Below are 20,650 nucleotides of genomic sequence, written 5' to 3'. Positions count from 1 at the left end.
TGTAGTGTCCTGCAGTGCAGTGTCCCCTGTTCACCAGTACCTAGCACATCAGGGGTGACCTCCTATGTATGTTGCATGCACACTACTATTGTGGCTGAGTTTTGTTTTCCTTCAGTCCAGTCATCTGTGATGGATCTCTTTGCCTGTTGTGAGCAGGGTTTGGTCCCTGTGTTGTAAGTGGGCTATTCTGGGATGCAACAATGCTACCAGGTTTTTTTTTTTTTTCTATTTGTGATTTATTAAGAATGTGTTCTATTACTGTTTTATTTTCTTTCTCATATTTTGGGTCAATTTGATAGCTTTTATATTTTATTTAAAACAGTTTTCACTGGGGAGGCCTGGGTGGCTCTGTCAGTTAAGTAACTGCCTTTGGCTTGGGTTGTGATCCCAGGGTCCTGGGATTGAGTCCTGTATTGGGCTCTGTGTCCAGCAGGGAGCCTGCTTCTCTCCCTGCCTCTGCCTACCACTTTGCCTGCTTGTGCTCTCTCTCTCTCTCTCTGAAAAATAAATAAGTAAAATCTTTTTAAAAAACCTCCAGTTTTCATTGTATTCTTTTGAAATTCAATTCTTCCTAATCTTAATTAAATTGTTAATTTATTCTGTAGGATGTTTTGATTCTATAATAAATTTTTATTTGACTGATTAGTTTAAAATATTCTTTGCTTTATCTTCTCCCTCTTTTTAAAAATCCTAATTATTTTATTCTTTAAACTTTTTAGAGGTTTTCCATTTTATTTTTATGTTTATACACATGATCTCCAGTCTTAAAAATCATCCAACAACTTTGCTCTTATTTTCTCCATTTTATAGTGTGGCAGTTGATACTCAGAGAGGAAAGGACTTATGAAGGTGATAGAACTAACCTGTCAGGATCATATTTAACATAGTCACCTTTGGAAAACATTTTTTTTTATGTGTTTTCTTTCATTCTTGGACCTTCTCCCTTTATGTCAACTGGCCATTCTGTGCCCAAATATCAGAAAGGGATATTGCAACTAAAATGATTATAAGAGAAATTTTACTCTTGGCTTTTGTGTTTCAAAAGTTGAAGGATTAAGGAGAGTGGAAATGACTCAAGGACAGATGAAAAATATAAGAAAAGAAGCAGGATAAGAGGACTTAAGTTTTTGCTTCTGCTCCAAATCTCTCAATCCCAATGAGGGAATGGTTATACTGACTCAAAGACTTTAAAAGGAAGTTAGGAGGCTGTAAATATGAAGGAATTCTTCTGAGAGGGTCATATACCTGCTACGTAGGGGTGAAGTTGGCAAGATTTTCCAAATGTGTTTTCGTGTTTGAAAGCAGATGGGAACTGTGGCCTGACATTTCATGGGTAAAGGCATATGATAATTAGGATTAGTATAGAAAATGGCTTACTGTGTCCTGAGTTAGACTTCCAAAGATTTATGACATCCCAGCATGTTGAAGAAGCAGCAAAATCATACAAACTCTTTTATGGCATGAAAGATACAGAGAAATTTGTGTATTACGGAGGCACTCTGTGGATGGAAACAAGGGATAACTCAATGACACTTTTATGGACTGGTGACAGAGGTCAGTTGGGTTGATAGGCATTATCAACAATGTCACCACTAAATCCCATCATCTCTCTTCTTAAAGTCATAGAATGAATTATATAACATCCGTTCTCTAAGAAGTTATTTTATTACAGCAACATTCAAGATGCATTATTTTATTTTGCACAGTTACACTACATTTCCATCTTTGATACTCTTCCTCTGTACTGGAACAATCAGAGAGGTGATACACGAAGGAATGAAATCCCCAAGGAGGTCCCTGCACCTTTTATCATCTGGGATCTCGGAACAGCAGGATACAGCGGATGCTGAAACAAAAAGTGCAGTAATAAAATGATTGATGTGCTTAAGAAACAGTGATTTCAGCAAAGCAATTTTGCACAGTACCATGTGAGGTTGCATTGCCTACTTTCTTCCCTATACCCCCTCCTGACCACCTTCAACCCAGTACACCTGTATGAAATATTGACTGATCATCTGTTTGGGATCATCATTAATATCACCACGTGGATATGGTGAAAGCAGGATCAGCATCAGGATCCAACATCAGAAAGGAAGGCCTCAGCTTTGAGCCCAGCTCCCTCAGGCTGCATGACCACAAAGACATCCAAATCCTCTGCTATAGCTTCTGATCAGCATCTGTCAATCCCAAGATCTAGCACTGTGTCTGAAGAGGAAAGAAAATAAATGCATTTTGGGGGGATTCCTTTCCTTTTAAAGTCTTTCTTCTGCTTGATAGATCCCCTCTCTGCATTCTCTGTAATCCGATTATAAAATTTCGGATGAGGTTTCTTGATTCTTCATTCCTGATTTAGATGGGCTGACATGCTGGGTCAAAACCAAGAAAGCAGTATAGTAAGGTAAAACTTAAAGACCAAGAGAAATTTTTTTTAAAAAAATCACTTAAACAGAAAATCTGTAGGTAGAGTTGGGGAAGAGAATATGAAAAGGAGATGTGTTTAGAATCAGAATGAGAAAATCAAAGCATTCATCACAGGAGTAATTCCCTATTTATTTATTATTGTTTGTTCTCTTCTGTGTATCCAGCACTTAGGAAAGTCCTGGCTAATATTATACTATCACTAAATGAACATTGAAAAAATGAATACACTGAGTGAATACTCCATTCCTGCTAGCTGAAGCAGAGTGTCTATTTGTCAGAAATGACATAGAAGGATTTGTGCTCTAGGTGGAGTCCAAACCTTGGCCTCTAAGATTCCTCGCAAGATTGTATGACTCCAATCATATCAACTCATTCATTCTATATTATGTCTTTAACCAGAAAAAAAAATGTATAATTGACCAATGTAGTGTGGAGTGGTTCTTAGTATTATATTGAATTCTTGAACATTTCTTTAAAATAGGTCGATGAGGATATTTCCTAAAGAGGGACCTACAGGTAAAACCTTTTCTTATTCTGGTGACAGTCAGGAATAGGGTTGAGCATGTGAAAGATATTAAAGATCTAAATAGCCGTCTCTTTGTTACAAAACCACTTGGAAATGTTTGAGTAGTCATTTTCACTGTGAATTCAGGGTATAGAAGATCATCAAATAAAGCACTCACGTTTTTCCAGCATGGTACAACTCAAAAGCTTTGTGGAGTTGGTCAAAAGGCAACTGATGGGTTACTAATGGATCTATATTAATTTTATTTTGCAGGTAACTAGTCACAAGTTGGGGAATACAGTCTCTGGTTTTATAGTCTGCAAAACAAAAAATTATGTCATGGAGATTTTCTTCTGAAAAATTAACATTAAACATGGAAAATAAATCATTTGTACATCAGAAACCATTGACTACTGTTATTAAGTGTGCTGCTCCAGAAATTCTGTTACCTAGAATTCCTTTGAAGAAAAACTGGGTCAATATTCACATGTTACTCAGTTGAAAAATGGTACTTTTAAACTAGAATTCTCTAGCTCAGTTCCTGGGCTTACCATGGCATAAACATTTCATCCTTTGTGTATTCACATGCATGGAGATGGCATTGGAAACTTAGTATCAGAGCAATGGGGAAATATGGGAATATTAATTGATTAAAGCTGTTGGTTGACATTGCTCATAAATAAAGGCTCTTCTTAAAAGATAAGAGCCGGTGGCAAAACACTAGGTTGATGTTATATATTTATAAATGATTTATACATATATATATATATGTTACATATTTATAAATAATTTATATATATAAATATATATAGAGAGAGCTTATATTTTTTATATATATGTAAAAAAATATATAATTTATATAGTGTTATACAATTGAGAAGCTTTGCGGCTATAAAAGCACAAGAAACCCACTGGCATGGAACTGAGGCTGACTAAATTATTTGAAACATTGGAAAAACCCCAAAACTATTTTGCAGGAGATAAAAATTATATTTGGACTTAAAAAACCTATTTAATTAAATTAACTAAAATCGATTTAACAAAATTTTCCAACTCTTGGAGAAATCTTTCCTACCATTATAATTCTGTTTCCTCAAGGAGAAGAATTTTGAATTCTATGTTTCTACAAACTCAAAGGGATTTCATGAGAGCAACCAACCAGCCCCTCCTAGTCATCGACCTACCTCCTAAGCATACTCCCTTCAACGTCCGTCCAGAGACAATCATTGGTGCAGCCAGGGAAAGCTTTGAATTTACTGGAGCCACCCCAACAATCAGGCAGACACCATGGCTCAGGTGGCAGGAATCCCAAGCAGCAAGCTGATAATGATAATAATGACCATAAGCACCCTCCCAGGAGTAAGTGACAGCTACCACCAGAAGTGGAAAGAATCAAGTTCCTAAATCTTGCATCTCTTCCTGGCCAGATACTACCTCAACCTCAGTTTCAACACTGCCAGTGATGGGATCTCATTAGAAAATCAGCAGAGTTTAGTAGGAAAGAGCACAGACTGTGCTAGCTGGATGACCTGAGGTAAGTTACTTAACCTCCCTATGCCTCAGTTTCTTCATTGTAAAAAGAAGAAGAATACTACCTTACTTCATAGTGTGGTTATGAGATTTAAGTGATTTATCATTTTTAAAACATTTAGAACACTACCTGGGATATAATAAGGACCATATATTTGTTAAATAAAATTGTCCACTAGCTATGGTTCTCTGTCTTACCCATTTGTATAAAATAAAACAAATATATACATATGGGTATGTGAAGTTTTATTATTTTTTTAAATTCAGTTTTGTAGGGATGTTCAGTGTACTTCTTCACATTTAATTATTTTACTTTCTTCTCTGCTTTGTACCAGAAAAAGTTGACTGAATCTTTCTGTCTTTCACTTTTCCTCTGTTTTGTCTTATTTTCTCTTTCCTGTTATCTCTATCACTACCTTTACTTCCTTTATTTTTCAGTTAAGTACATTAGGTACATATGAATTGTCTACCTGCTGTCCTCTAAACTGTAAGATCTGAAAGGTACATATTTTATTCACCCTTGTATCCCTAGAACATAACGCATTGGTGCATAGGAATTCATTTTTCAAATGAATGAATGGTTCTAATATAGGACCCATAATTACCACGTGAGTTAAATAATGTTTATACTTAAATATAAAAGCATATATGCAGAGCTAAGAATAAAGAAAAGGGACTACTGGTATTGTGGCCTTTCAAATGTTTAAACTTTGTGTGCTACAATGACATATTTTTAAGTATATATTGCTTTTATTTTTAAAATAAATATTTTAGAGTGAATTTACATTCTTTTACACTTGAGGTCCACAGGTACAAAACCCATGTTTAGAAGAGTTTGTATGTATCTACATGAAGATATTTAGCATGTTGCACCCCCCACATTAAGCATCTAATCACTGTGCCCCAAGCCCACGTACCATGACATCACTGAGTCCAATGGCCTCAAAGGCAAAGTCAACACCAACTCCTGTCATTTCCCTGACCACCTGCTGGACAGGCTTCTTGAGTTTTTGAGGGTTGAGACAATCAGTGACTCCTAACGCTCTGGCCCGGGGAAACTTCTCCTCATTGATGTCAACCCCAATGATTCTAGAAGCACCAGATGCTTTGCAGCCCATGACAATGGCTGAACCGATTCCACCAAGTCCATAGACCACGCAGGTGGAACCACGAGTGACCTACAAATTCACAGGACAGGTATTAGGAATCAAACCTGGGTGCACATGTAATCAAGAAAACAAACAAAAACAACCATTGAAACTTTTGGAAATGTATATAACAGTTGAACATTTACACAGGTAGCTTCCTCACCTTGGCTGAGTGCACAGCAGCCCCATAACCTGTGGGCACCTCACAGCTTATGAGACTGACTTTATCCAGGGGAGCAGCATCATCAATTTTTGCCACTGCAATCTCAGGTACAACAGTATATTCAGTGAATGTGCTTGCACGGAAAGAGTGATGAATCTTTTTTCCTTTGCAAATGAATCTGCTTGTCCCGTCCAACATTAATCCCGAAGAAGGCAGAACACTGTTTTGCAGTGACACAGACACAGGTGCAGGCAGGGCACAGACACATGGATTTGTAAAGACAGAATTGAGCCCCTTTAGTTACAGGTTAGTGCTTATACAATATCAGCAGTTTAATAAAAGAGTAAGGAGTAAGTTACTAACTCTTGCTTCTCACAGAAGTTTCCCTTGGGATGCAAGCAGGAGCTGCATTCTCTGCACTGTGGAATAATGAGTGTGAGGACTTTATCTCCTGTATATATAAAAAATAATAATACAAGCATTAGTTTGAAATACTTTTGGAACTGAAATACAATAGTATGTTTATAAACGTTTCATCAGATGGTTTGAAAACTTGCTGTGGGCAGGTTATGGCAGCCAGGGAAACACTGGCCATTTTTTTTTTCTTTTTAAGTTTTTATTTAAATTCCAGTTAGTTAACATACAGTGTTATATTAGTTTCAAGTGTACAAAATACTGATGTAACACTTCCATACAGCACCCAGTGCTCATCACAGCAAGTGCCCTCCTTCATCCCCATCACCTATTTAACCCGTCCCACTGCCCACCTCCCCTCTGGTAACCACCAGCTTGTTCTCCATAGTTAAGAATATGCTTCTTATATTTGCAAACGACATATCAGATAAAGGACTAGTGTCCAGAATCTATAAAGAACTTAGCAAACTCAACACCCAAAGAACAAATAATCCAATCAAGAAATGGGCAGAGGACATGAGCAGACATTTCTGCAAAGAAGACATCCAGATGGCCAACAGACACATGAAAAAGTGCTCCATATCACTCGGCATCAGGGAAATACAAATCAAAACCACAATGCGATATCACCTCACACCAGTCAGAATGGCTAAAATCAACAAGTCAGGAAATGACAGATGCTGGCGAGGATGCGGAGAAAGGGGAACCCTCCTACACTGTTGGTGGGAATGCAAGCTGGTGCAACCTCTCTGGAAAACAGCATGGAGGTTCCTCAAAATGTTGAAAATAGAACTGCCCTATGACCCAGCAATTGCACTATTGGGTATTTACCCTAAAGGTACAAACGTAGTGAACCAAAGGGGCACGTGCACCCGAATGTTTATAGCAGCAATGTCCACAATAGCCAAACTATGGAAAGAACCTAGATGTCCATCAACAGATGAATGGATCACTAAGATGTGGTATATATACACAATGGAATACTATGCAGCCATCAAAAGAAATGAAATCTTGCCATTTGCGACAACATGGATGGAACTAGAGCATATCATGCTTAGCGAAATAAGTCAAGCAGAGAAAGACAACTATCATATGATCTCCCTGATATGAGGAAGTGGTGATGCAACATGGGGGCTTAAGTGGGTAGGAGAAGAATCAATGAAACAAGATGGGATTGGGAGGGAGACAAACCATAAGTGACTCTTAATCTCACAAAACAAACTGAGGGTTGCTGGGGGGAGGGGGTTTGGGAGAAGGGGGTGGGATTATGGACATTGGGGAGGGTATGTGCTTTGGTGAGTGCTGTGAAGTGTGTAAACCTGGTGATTCACAGACCTGTACCCCTGGGGATAAAAATATATGTTTATAAAAAGTAAAAAATTAAAAGTGAAAAAAAAAATTGGTTTGCCTCTAGACTCTTCTGACTAATCACATATCATTATATTAAGTGTATCCAGTGACTCCAAGAGTCACAGGTTTCCCTACTGCCTTCTCTAGCAATCCAGAGGGGCAGTAGCTGAGCCAAACATATATCCATAGCTAAAAGAGGTGTGAGATAGGACCAGTGTATTTCTAAATAAATTGGAAGCTACTGAAACTGTTTCTTATATATATTTGTATCCCGACTTGCTTAGCACAGTGCCTGTCCCAGGGTCAGAATGCATTAGAATGTTTGACAAATGAATGTTCTAATCAACTGGAATATAGAATTTGAATTTTCATTGACTGGATGATAATGATATTTCAAAGAATCAAAGAAAGCAGGTATATGCTCTTCACCAGACCATCAAAACAGATCTTCACATCGCTATTCGTAGCATGTCTGAAATGAACAGAAAGAATAAGGGAATGGCACAGACCAAGGTACTACAGAACCTCACAGCTTGGAGCCAGGCCCACAAAGAGATTTAAGAGAGTGCATGGTCAGGACACTTGTGAAGCTCTTACCGGGGAATTCATTTAGCAAACAATTATGAAGTAGCTACCATGCATCTGACACTAGACATAGCAGGGGGACAAAAGTAAAAGGCATGGTCTCTATATTTGTCTATCTCTGATTGACATTTCACTTAGCATAATACCCTCTAGCTCCATCCATGTCATTGCAAATGGCAAGAATTCATCCTTTTTCATGGCTGAGCAATATTCCAGTATGCATGTACATATACCACGTCTTCTTTGTCCATTCCTTTGGGCTATTTCCATAGTTCGGCTATTGTTAATAATGCTCCTATAAACATTGGGATGCACATGTCCTTTTGAATTAGTATTTTTGTATCCTTGGGGTAAATACCTAGTAGTGCACAATTGCTGGATTATAGGGTAGTTTTATTTTTAACTTTTTTAAAATAATTTTTTTTATTGTTATGTGAGTCACCACACAGTACATCATTAGTTTTTGATGGAGGGTTCCAAGATTCATTGTTTGCATATAACACCCAGTGCTCCATGCAATCCGTGCCCTCCTTAATACCCATCACCAGGCTCACCCATCCCATCACCCCCCACCCCTCTATAACCCTCAGTTTGATTCCTGGAGTCCACAGTCTCTCATTTTTAAATTTTTGAGGAACCTCCATACTGTTCTCCAGAGTGGCTGCACCAGTTTGCATTCCCACCAACAGTACAAGAGGGTTCTCCTTTTTCTGCATCCTCCCCAACACCTGTTGTTTCCTGTGTTGCACATTGCTGTTTTGAAGGAGAAACCATATAGCCTGGTTTTAGAAATTACATTATTCTTTTGGGCAAATAATGGAAATTTGGGGATCTTTTTTATGGGGTGGATAGTTGTAGGTTTGCTTTTCTCTGCTCTGGAAATAGAATGATGAAACTAAGAGCAAACCTTAGAGATGTTATCTGATTTAACCCTTTTGTTTTCCATTTGAAGGATTTAAGCCCCATAGTGTAGTAACTTGGTTAGTGACCCAGCTAGGTTATAACAGAGCACTTTTCATTGAGTGTGCCCCATGATGGCACACTGACCCATAGCAGCCTCTGACGTATTTTCTTTAGTTCCTAGATATGCTAATTCCAGAGAATAAAAGGAATCATTCTCCCTCTGCAGTGAGTTCTGGAGAGAATATTGATTATATTTGGATGCAGTCATTAGATAGCCCTCCTGGGCCTTAGGGTGACCGGCTGGATAGAGTCTGCAAAGAAAATTAATTAACACAGTCATCACAGACTTACAAAGGCCTGGTCGAAGTCTACAACACTGTTTCTGATAACCCTTACAATTTTCTTAACAATGAAACAATCCCCACTTCGGCCTTTTGCAGAGTTTAGATGGCATTAAAATCTCTTGTAAATTTAAATAAGATGCAACTTAGCTTCACCGGCCCTTAAAAATTTCAAAGGTCCTGCATCTCACATTCAGGAGAACTTTTTCTCTCTTATCCTTTCCCTCCAAATGCTCATTGTTTTCCACAAAACTTTCACTGGCATTTCCTCTAGCTAAGAGGAATTAGAGCATGTATCTCACCTGTTTGTATTATGTTTTTTGAGACATAGAGACCACGCCTTTTACTTTTGTCCCCCTGCTATGTCTAGTGTCAGATGCATGGTAGCTACTTCATAATTGTTTGCTAAATGAATTCCCCGGTAAGAGCTTCACAAGTGTCCTGACCATGCACTCTCTTAAATCTCTTTGTGGGCCTGGCTCCAAGCTGTGAGGTTCTGTAGTACCTTGGTCTGTGCCATTCCCTTATTCTTTCTGTTCATTTCAGACATGCTACGAATAGCGATGTGAAGATCTGTTTTGATGGTCTGGTGAAGAGCATATACCTGCTTTCTTTGATTCTTTGAAATATCATTATCATCCAGTCAATGAAAATTCAAATTCTATATTCCAGTTGATTAGAACATTCATTTGTCAAACATTCTAATGCATTCTGACCCTGGGACAGGCACTGTGCTAAGCAAGTCGGGATACAAATATATATAAGAAACAGTTTCAGTAGCTTCCAATTTATTTAGAAATACACTGGTCCTATCTCACACCTCTTTTAGCTATGGATATATGTTTGGCTCAGCTACTGCCCCTCTGGATTGCTAGAGAAGGCAGTAGGGAAACCTGTGACTCTTGGAGTCACTGGATACACTTAATATAATGATATGTGATTAGTCAGAAGAGTCTAGAGGCAAACCAATTTTTTTTTTCACTTTTAATTTTTTACTTTTTATAAACATATATTTTTATCCCCAGGGGTACAGGTCTGTGAATCACCAGGTTTACACACTTCACAGCACTCACCAAAGCACATACCCTCCCCAATGTCCATAATCCCACCCCCTTCTCCCAAACCCCCTCCCCCCAGCAACCCTCAGTTTGTTTTGTGAGATTAAGAGTCACTTATGGTTTGTCTCCCTCCCAATCCCATCTTGTTTCATTGATTCTTCTCCTACCCACTTAAGCCCCCATGTTGCATCACCACTTCCTCATATCAGGGAGATCATATGATAGTTGTCTTTCTCTGCTTGACTTATTTCGCTAAGCATGATTTTTCTTCTCAAATATACGTTAATGCATTTTAAGTTCCCTCTCTGTGCAATAGTTGCCCTTTGGGAGGCTGTTTGTGGGAAGCGTTTTACGGCCCCACCTCCTACCTGGTTTCACCGAGCACACTCCTTTGCCAATACTCTCCACAATCCCAGCTCCTTCATGGCCTGGGATGAAAGGAAAGACTGCTGAGAGTAATCCTTTTATTGTGTGATCATCAGTACCGCAGATCCCTGTAGATACCATCTGCAGAGGAATTAAGTGAATAAGGATCACCTGGTTTGGAATTTTTCTTTTTTTCTTCTTCTTCTTTTTTTTTAATCTGAGACTGATTATTAAAAATTTTACATGAATCATGTCATTTCATCCCTATACCACTGTGCAGAGGAATACAGGGCAGATCTTATCATTTCCAATTTAGAGATGAGGAAATAGAGATTCAACGACTGAGAATGACTTGTCCAAATTTGCATGGCACATGTTCAGAACTTTAAATAAATTTAGGGTTTTTGAAATCTACTCTGTACATTTATGTCATCAAATAGTTTTGAAGTATGAGGGACGGTTGAATACAATGAAGGACTTTTTGCCCACATTATCAACAGCACTGCCATTGAGAAACAAAAAATTTTAGGCTCATACCATGGAATGTTTTTCCCCTGCTGTGGGAAAACCTGTTTTTTTTTTTTAAATTTGTTTTTTAAAGATTTTATTTATTTATTTGTCAGAGAGAGACAGCACAAGCAGAGGGAGAAGCAAGAAGGCTTCCATTGAGCAGGAAGCCCAAAGTGGAACCCAATCCCAGAACCCTGAGCTGAAGGCAGATGCCTAGCCAACTGAGCCACCCAGGCATCCCTGGGAAAATCTGTTTCAGCATTTTAAACTTGTATGTTGAAAACATTCTTCAAATCAATAATGTAAGAATGAGTTTCAGTTAAAATTAACCATTGCAAAATTCAGTTGATATTGAGTTTTGAAACTTCTTACTTGATGGATTGAGTTTTCTTTCAGTTAATAGACTCAACCAAACTACATTGATCATAAAAATGAAACAGTTCATGTACCATGGTCCCTAAGTTACTGCCCTGCCTGGAATACAACCAGAAAAGCATATGCCCAAGCATATTGACTAGTTTTCCAGTATGCGTAGTGGGAATGGCAGCATTTATAACTGGAACATTGGGAACAACCACAGTATATGATTATGGCAAATGGCTAAGAAGATAACTCATAAGAAATACTCTGTGGTTTTGGTTTCCATAGAGCTAAAATGTCTTTGAGATGCTATCAAAGGCTTGAAGTGTTGTTTTAGGTAAGCAGCAAGCTAGAATCCCTTCATTAGGTTTGCTCTATCAGTTAAGAATATGCAGTTATTTTGGGGAAGTTGTCCATGGCATAAACTGGAGGTGGAATTGTCTGTGCTTATGAACAAATACAGTCCTTAAGCTTGATTTTGTCTAGGGTTTAGTGTGATATTGCTCAGGTTCTTGCTGATGCAACTTTTAATTTGGTGGATTGTGGATTTATTGTTTAGGATTCAGCTTTTGTGGTGAAGGAGCATGTCAGTGTAAGATCAGAGAATATTGGCTAATTAACTAGGAAACATTTCAGCAGATGGTGACACAGTATACAATAAGCCCTAATTAAAAGCTGTTGGAAGGGATGATAAATAGAAAAATATAGCTTTGGAAGAGGAGTCAGTTACTAAACTCCTTTCTCTGTGTACATTCTGATCACTTTTCATTTTGTTCTTTACCATCTCTCTCTGGTGATATAAAATCTCTAGCGTAACAGCAGACATGGAGTTGGTAATTTATTTATTCTCCTGTTTTGTCTTTCACTGCCCATCTGTCTTTTCCTACTTTCCTCCTTCCCTTCACTGCCTTTCCCTTTGTCATCTTTCCAATTCCCTTCATTCCCTTTCTCCTGTAACCAGCCTCCTATACCTTCTACTTTGATTAGATATAATATGGACTAGAAGCAATATGGATTTCAGTATTTGTTGTGTTCATTAAATCAGGTGTTGAATTTCCTGGTCTCAAATTTAAAGATAGGTGAATTTAACGTTTAATAAGATTTAAAGCAGTAATACTCCTAAAACTGGGTATTTAATGATTTTGTAAAATTTGAGGTGTATTGATTGAGAGGAGATTTGAGAGTGGCAAGGAGCTTTTGACAGGTCAGTATTTTCCCATCCCTGGTCTCAGTTCTGTTCAATAATTGTCAACCCTTCCAAATCACTTTGGAGGCTATCAGGACGTCCTAGTGTGCATTTCTAGACTTTTTCAGACAAAATCTGAGATCACTATAATGTATGAGTCCAAAACAATAGAGATGGAAAATTAGTCTGTTAGCCACTGCATATTCATTTGTTAATATCAATTTTGTATCAGAGAAGTAGAAGGGAATAAACATCTTGTTCTCTTTCTCTTAAAAATGAAAAAAAGTTACTACTTAAAACACCTTCTAGGTCACATCGTGAACTATATAGGCCTATGATATTATATAACTTAAGTGAAATTTTCAATCCTGAAAAAATAATTATGGTGGATGAGTGAATTACTAGTATTTTATAAGTATTAAGAATATCTTAAACATTCATTACCTCTATTCATTTATCTTAGTTTTAAAATTTCTTCTTTTACTAAGAAAAGTGAACAGACCCCAAATCCAAATTCTATGCATATTATTTATATATGTAATATATACATGAAACAAAACAGGATTTCCTTACATTTACCCTCATAGATAAAAGTTAAAAGACTTAAATTTACCTTTATACGAACTTCCCCAGCCTTTGGTGGTTCAACTTGTACTTCCTCAATTGAAAGAGAAGAATTTGCTGTCCAGGCAATGGCTGCCCGGCATGTAATTATCTGTTGACATGATGACAATAAAGTGACATCATTGAGTGAAAAAAATTAACTTTCATTCTGATCATACAAATGACAGTTATTTGTTATAATTAGTAAAAATATAAAAAATCAAAAAGAAACAGAAGAAAGATCCTTGCAATTTCATGTACAACCTGTTGAAATTTTAGCATATTCCCTTTCAGTTTAACAACAATTTTGGTATAGTTGAGATTGTGTCTATAAGAATTTTATATTCTGCTTTTTTGCTAGTAACAGCCATCATATAGTGAGCATTTTTCATTTACTTGTAAGTAAGCATTTTCTCATGACTTCAAATGCTTTGTAATCAGAAATTTAAATGGCTACTTTATATTTCATCATTTGAATATGTCCCAATTTGCTTAATGACTATCTAGACATGTAATTATTTCCATTGTTTTGACTACTCTAAAGTATATTTTGATAAACAACTTTGTTCATAATTTTGAGTTGCCTGGTTTCCTAAAGTAACAATTACTTTGGAAAAGATAGAGACCTTTTTAAGGCTAAATTGATTTCCAAATTTCTTTACAGAAATGTTGAATAACTTGGCATAATTCCTAGAAGTATAAAAGGATATCTGTATCATCATTTATTCCACCCTCTTTAGCACTGACAGTAGTCATCCAAACCAAAGTATCTAATAGGTACAAAAAACTAGCTCTTTTTTTCACTAGTGTTTTTATTAAAGACTTTATTTATTTATTTGACAGACAGAGATCACAAGTAGTCAGAGAGGCAGGCAGAGAGAGAGGGAAGCAGGCTCCCCAATGAGCGGAGAGCCCGATGTGGGGCTTGATCCTGGGACCCCAAGATCATGACCTGAGCTGAAAGCGGAGGCTTAGCCCACTGGGCCACTCAGGTTTTCTCTCTCTGTTAAATAAATAAACAAAATCTTAAAAAAAAATACCAAGAAAAGAGACAAATGCCAGAAGAGAAATTCAAATAAAAAGATTAAAAAAAAAAAATTACTTCTGGGATGCCTGGTTAGCTCAGTTTGTTAAGTGTCCACTTCTTGGTTTTGGCTCAGGTCATGATATCATTGGTTATGGGATGGAGCCCTGAATCGAGCTTCTTGCTCAGCCAGGAGTCTACTTGAAAGATTCTCTCCTTCTGCCCGCATCTCCCCACTTCACGCTTGCTCTCTCTCTCAAAATAAATAAATACATCTTTAAAAAAAAAAAAAAAGGAAAAAAAACATTATTTGTTTCAGGACGAAATAATTCTGCTTTTACCTATTGAACTCAATTAAAAATGTATGAAAAAATCTTTTGTAATTTCAAAATAATACACACTCAAGGCAAAAAACTTGGAAAACTCAGACAAATGTAAAAAGGAAAAAATGCAGATCTGATCTGGCACGCAGCTATTACTATTTCAACATTTTAGGGTAAGTCTTTCCAATTGATATTCCACGTGTGTCTGTGTAATCATACTAAGGATACTGTTTTATGGTCTGTTCTTGAAGTTTGCTTTATAAATGTTTTCCAGGTAATTTAAAATGATCGCTTAGGACTATGTTGACTAATATATCATAATTTATTTAATCAGTTTCCTAGTATTTGACATATCTGCTTCTGGTGTTATGCTTTTATTTTTATTTATTTATTTATTTTGAGAGAGATTTAAAGAGAGAGAGAGTAAGTACAATTGTTGGGAGGAGCAGACGGAGAGGGACAAGCAGGCTCCATGTGGAGTGCAGAGCCCAACATGGGGCTCAAACGCACTCCCCCAAGATCATGGCATGAGCCAAAATCAATAGAGGCTTAACTGACTGAGCCATTCAGTTGTCCCTCAAGCGTTATACCCTTTAAAGCAATGTCACAGTTAACTTGTTTATAGAAACAACATTATTATTTCTTTTAAATAAATCTCTGGGTCAAATGATAGACATGTTTTTAAGATATTTGATACAATATTGTCAAACTATCACAAACTATAACTTCTAGCAAGTTATTTTCCCACCAGGGATGTTTGGGTTTCCACAGGTGGGAGACATTAGGTATTGTCACTAAAAATCTTTGCTAATCTGATTCGAGAAAATGGTGTCTTAATTTTGTTTCAGTGTACGTTTTTTAGATAACTAATGAAAATGACATAGATCTATTTGAAAGGTAGCACTTACTTTGCCTGAAGTGTCCATGATGAATTTTCTTTCCTTGGTGCCTTACAGGTATACCCGAGAGAAAGGCACTTCTTTGACTGCTCCTGGACAACCTAGACACAGTATTTATACTGTTTGCATACCAAAAGTCATTAAAAATAATTACATAATCACACATCAACTTGGGGAAAACCAGACAGGCGAAGTGATTAGCAAATAGGTGAAGGTGAAAGTCAGAAAGGAACATGGGAGAGTGATTCGGGAGGCAGTGGGTTGAAAGAAGGATGTGAATAAGGAGAGCTTGAAAGGTAGGAATGCATGAGAAAGCAATGAAGAGACTATTAAAATGAGAATCAAGTGATAGTAACTAAAAGGAAGTTCAATGACTAATTAGTTAACAATAAGACTTTCTGGAATGTCAGTTACATGAAAGGTATTGCTAGATCCAGACAAGGAAAGTATAACACTGGGTCTCTGGGAGTCAAAAAAGATGGAAAAGCATAGATAATGATACAAAGAACTCCAAAAATGTAGCAGTTTCTCTGCCACAAACCTATTACCTTGACAGTTCACAGCTACTATAATTTGGGTAGGAATGGAAGTGAGAGTAATTTGGGACGAGCTTCAGTAATTAGTAGCTCCCTAGTTTGGAGTTTTTCTGGCAACAAAACTCTCTTAACCCCCTACTTAGTTGTTTATAAGTTTCATTTGAAGGGTTTTATATCTCCTAATAATTCAGAAATCCTCTCAGGGTCGTGGCCCTAACTACTGTCTTATCATGCAGTGTAGGGACTTGCCATTCCCCTAAAGATATTCTGAAGCTCTTGCTGTTAAACTTGGATCAGAAACTGGACTAGGGTGGAGAGACTCAACTTCTTTGTTCTGAAACTTGGCCAGAAGAATGCTCTTTGGAGGCATGTCAAGTGACTATGCTTTATCTAGGGAGGTATCACCTTTCTGGGCAAGATGGCACAAGAATGGAGGTTCTTGGATGGCGTTGAAGGAATTTAAGATTGTACATTCTTCTCTCTCCTTAAATAAACTTTCTCTGCAATACCCTTGTCACGAAGCTTTCTGCATCCATGCACTACGTGTGGAAACTACACATTGTACCTGGTCAGCAATGCTTGGATGATGAGATTTCAATATTGTCTGAGAAGACTGACTGTGACTTGAAGTGAACGAATGTTCTGATGTGAATGATTTTTTTCAGAAGGACCAGTTTGGGTTTGTCTCTCCCATAACATCTTGCTAAAGGCTAAAACATTAGGAAGGTTTTTTTTTTTTCTTCCAAGTTGCCTACATTTAGAGCTTCAGTGGGCATGTGGTCTGAATCCTGAAATGACAGGTGATAACTTACAATGTAATTGCTTTTCTACAAGATCTATCTTCCAAATCAAGGATGGTGGGATCTTCATTGCTTCCCAATCCCCTCCACTCAGTGAATTCCATAGTTCTGGAACATCAATGAACTATTTCCCTTCTGGAACCCACTTTTTGTACTAGGGTTCTTTTATTTCCAAATTACTGAAACCCAACATGAGCAAACTTAAGGCAAAGGAGGAAAATGTTGACTTCACAAATCATGAAAGGAATGAACAAACAAAGTCAAGGGCAGGAATGCAACTGGGAATAGCAACTAGAATCAATTCAACTTCAGTAGGATTTTCCCTCTTCCTTATGTGAGGCAATGCAACAAAATGGTTAACAACATGAACACTAACACTAACAATCCGGCATTCAATCTTAGCTCCATCTCTTATGTGCTGGGACATAAGGCAGGAAATCCAACATCTCTGTACTTCAGTTTCCCCATCAATAAGGTGAGGATGACTGGACAAGTTTCTACCTCATCGGTTTGTTATAAACATTAATTAACAAATGACAGTTGTTTAGAACTGTGCCAAGTACAAAGCATGGCCTATATATAGGTATTATCTATTATTATTATTATTTTTTTATTATGGTGTCTCTGAGCACTTTTATTGCCTCTTCTCAACACTTTCTTTTGCCATATAGTGGGAAATATGGCCACAAAAAACCCACTTAATTCTTAAATCTAACAATTGCAATGAGAGAGTTCAGATCTGTCTGTCCTCTTAGGTTCAAAAATGTAAGGGAGTCTCTCCTTGCTCAGTTTGGGTCAGGTGCTCACTCTTGAACCAATGAAACCTAGCCCATGCTGTGCAGATGTAGAAGAATTTGGTAGTTGTTTTCACAGCCATGTTGATGAATAGCTGAAGGTTGCTGGGGAAGATCACAGGGCTGATTGGCTCCATTGTAAATTCTGGATCACCAAGGTGAAGTGAAGTCTCAATAGCGCTTGGCAATATATCATTTTCCTAGCCAAATTGCTGTCCAGTTTCCTGAAATAAATATCAGTCTTTCAACACTTGTGTCAAATATCTGACCATTATCCCACTCCCCATTTTTTTCCATCCTCCTTTCCCTCTAGAGATGAACTTACAGCACACTGAAAATTCACCCAGTTGTTCTGGACAAAACCCTCCCCTGTCTATATTCACTTCATTGACAATTCCTGCCAAATCTACCTCTGATATATTTCCCCAATTTGCTAGTGTTTAATATCTTACTCTCTACTCTAGAATACAATTTCTATAAGACTTGGGACTTTGAATCTCAATATTTTTTCCTCTCTTCAAAGTAACTGGAATGATGCCAGATACATAGTAGGAACTCAGTAAGTATTGAATTAATGAATTAAAGTGAGGTTATCAGAAAAGAACTTCCTTGGATGTCTATTATGTAATCTATGTATAATGCAGTCATCCCTACTCATCTTTTACTTCCCTATCACTTGTCTCTGCTTGGGAAACTCAATGTTACTGATTTCTTCTGTCAGTGTAACTTGTCAGCTTTTTTTTTTTTTTTATGATCTTATTTTTTTAAGTAATTTCTACACCCAATGTGGGACACGATCTCACAACCCTGAGACCAACAGTCACACACTCCATTGATTGAGCCAGCCAGGCACCCCAACTTATCAGCTTTTCAACATAGTCATCCCTTTCCCACTAAGAAGAAAAGCAGAAACAAACTTTCCATTTCCCATATCTCTTTCCAACTACTACTGGGAATCAAGATGGATGTTTATGTGGCTTTCTAAATTGAGGGTTAAGGCCAAATACTATTAATCTGGCCTTCTGGTTATTAGCTTTGAGAAATTGTAATTATCCTGGGTGTAATTGGGACTTTGCAATTTGACCAATTGGTGGGTGGATTTTTATATTTGAATAATTTTAGTTTCACTTCATAATCTTAGTAAGAGGATGCCAATGTATAATTTGACTTTGTAATTTGGACTGTATTGCTTCAGGGAGTTTCTACAGTGTTTTGGTAGGTGTTTGGTAGTGACTGCAAAGATAACAATAAACCAGAGTCTTATCATTGCAGACACAGTTTAAGAAAAGATGCTTTACATTCACCCTTTCTTCATCTTCCTTTTGCTCCTTGACCGCAACATCGTGTTTTATACTCCCAGCACTCCACTAAAGCATCCTTATTGAACTTTGTTTGTGATCTCCATTTCAGTAAAGCCAATAGCCATTTTTCAGCAGTTACCCTGACAGTTCAGTGCCACTGGTCACATCCTCCTTGTAACTCTTTCTTCCTTTGATTTCTTGGTTCAAACCTCTTCTGTTTTTTTCCCCATAATATTTGGTTGTTCCTTTTTTGACATTTTTTTTTAAAAGCTTCATTCTCCTCTTCTTAACAATTAAGTATTCATGCCAATGTTCCTGACTTTGGCAGAGCTCCTTACTGAGCTTGAGAATTCAGCCTCATCTCTCTCTGCTACCCCTGCAATAATTGTAGACTTGATACATAGCTATGGTTAGCTTTTCAGCTTCAGGAGATTGGAAATGAAATGTTTACTCTGGAACTGTTTTTTTTATGCTTCATTATCTTCCTAAGCCATCATCCTCAGTATAGTTGATGTTTAGACAAGAGGCTTTATTAAGGAAAAATTAAGGAAAAAATAAAAATTCTTATAACCACATTACTTATTAATCACCATAAGTATTTTAGAACTTTTTTATACAAATATAAATTTTATTTTTTTTCAAAGTTAAGATTGTATGGTTGTATTATATATTTTGTCCAGTTTCTATAGTTATCATCATTTGGAGCTTCAGCCTCATATAAATGCTCCATCATGGTAGTAACTGGAAGTTTCACTACAATGCGACCTTCATGGAGTTCCTGATGAAGATTTTTGCTTCCAGAAAATGTGGAGCAGTTTATATTCCTAGAAGGATTAAACAGAAGTGCAAATTTATATAATTCCACTATCATTAAAAATTATATCATTTTATATATTTCCCATGTCATAGGGTTTATTGTACTTACTTATGCATAGCAAACTTTAGAGTGAGAGTTTAACAATATTTCAACATTTCCTTTGCTGATCAGTGTTGTGATTGAGAGCAATAATTCTTCCTGATCACAAAGTAGTGATGATGATGCTAATGATGATAGTTTAACTATCTAATAGTTTTAAGTAATTTGTATATATTAGCCTTTGGTATGATATACTATGGTATAGTATACAATATATAGTATTGTCTTTGGTGTCAGTAGACATAGGTCTCAATTCTGGCTGCTCTGCTTATTATCTTCATTAACTTGACAATCCATTATATATCCAGGTCTAGGTTATCTCTCCTCTAAAATACTAAAGTAATACCTCTCATTATTATGGAGATCACATGATGTTATGTATGTACGGAACTCTTATATACTCTTACATACCTTACATATACAAGGTACTCTTACATACATCACTTCATGTGCTCTCCATACTGTACATAATAATGTTTTTTCTTCTGCTATTTATAGCTATAATTTTAAAATAGTTATTATAAGCCATGATCTATGCTAAAAACTTTTATCATATTTCAGTTAATCTTTAATTAAACAAATCTGAAATATTCTCAAAGCATTTCAGGATTAGT

The 20,650-nt window shown here is 36.9% G+C and overlaps 1 protein-coding gene across 1 annotated transcript; it reads right to left on the bottom strand.

Moving 5' to 3' along the window:
• Positions 1–1,809: 1,809 nt before the first annotated feature.
• LOC131824280 (alcohol dehydrogenase 1-like) lies at positions 1,810–15,716 on the bottom strand. Its single transcript, XM_059161922.1, has 9 exons — positions 15,699–15,716; positions 13,454–13,555; positions 10,787–10,925; positions 6,131–6,218; positions 5,768–5,987; positions 5,374–5,634; positions 4,111–4,246; positions 3,105–3,243; positions 1,810–1,846 (listed from the first exon to the last, which is right to left on the bottom strand). Exons 1-9 carry the CDS (start codon positions 15,714–15,716, stop codon positions 1,810–1,812), a joined length of 1,140 nt encoding a protein of 379 aa, XP_059017905.1.
• Positions 15,717–20,650: the final 4,934 nt, after the last annotated feature.

The sequence above is a fragment of the Mustela lutreola genome, chromosome 1 (assembly GCF_030435805.1).
Source record: "Mustela lutreola isolate mMusLut2 chromosome 1, mMusLut2.pri, whole genome shotgun sequence".
Lineage (NCBI taxonomy): Eukaryota > Metazoa > Chordata > Mammalia > Carnivora > Mustelidae > Mustela > Mustela lutreola.
This window is presented reverse-complemented; position numbering and strand designations above follow the sequence as displayed.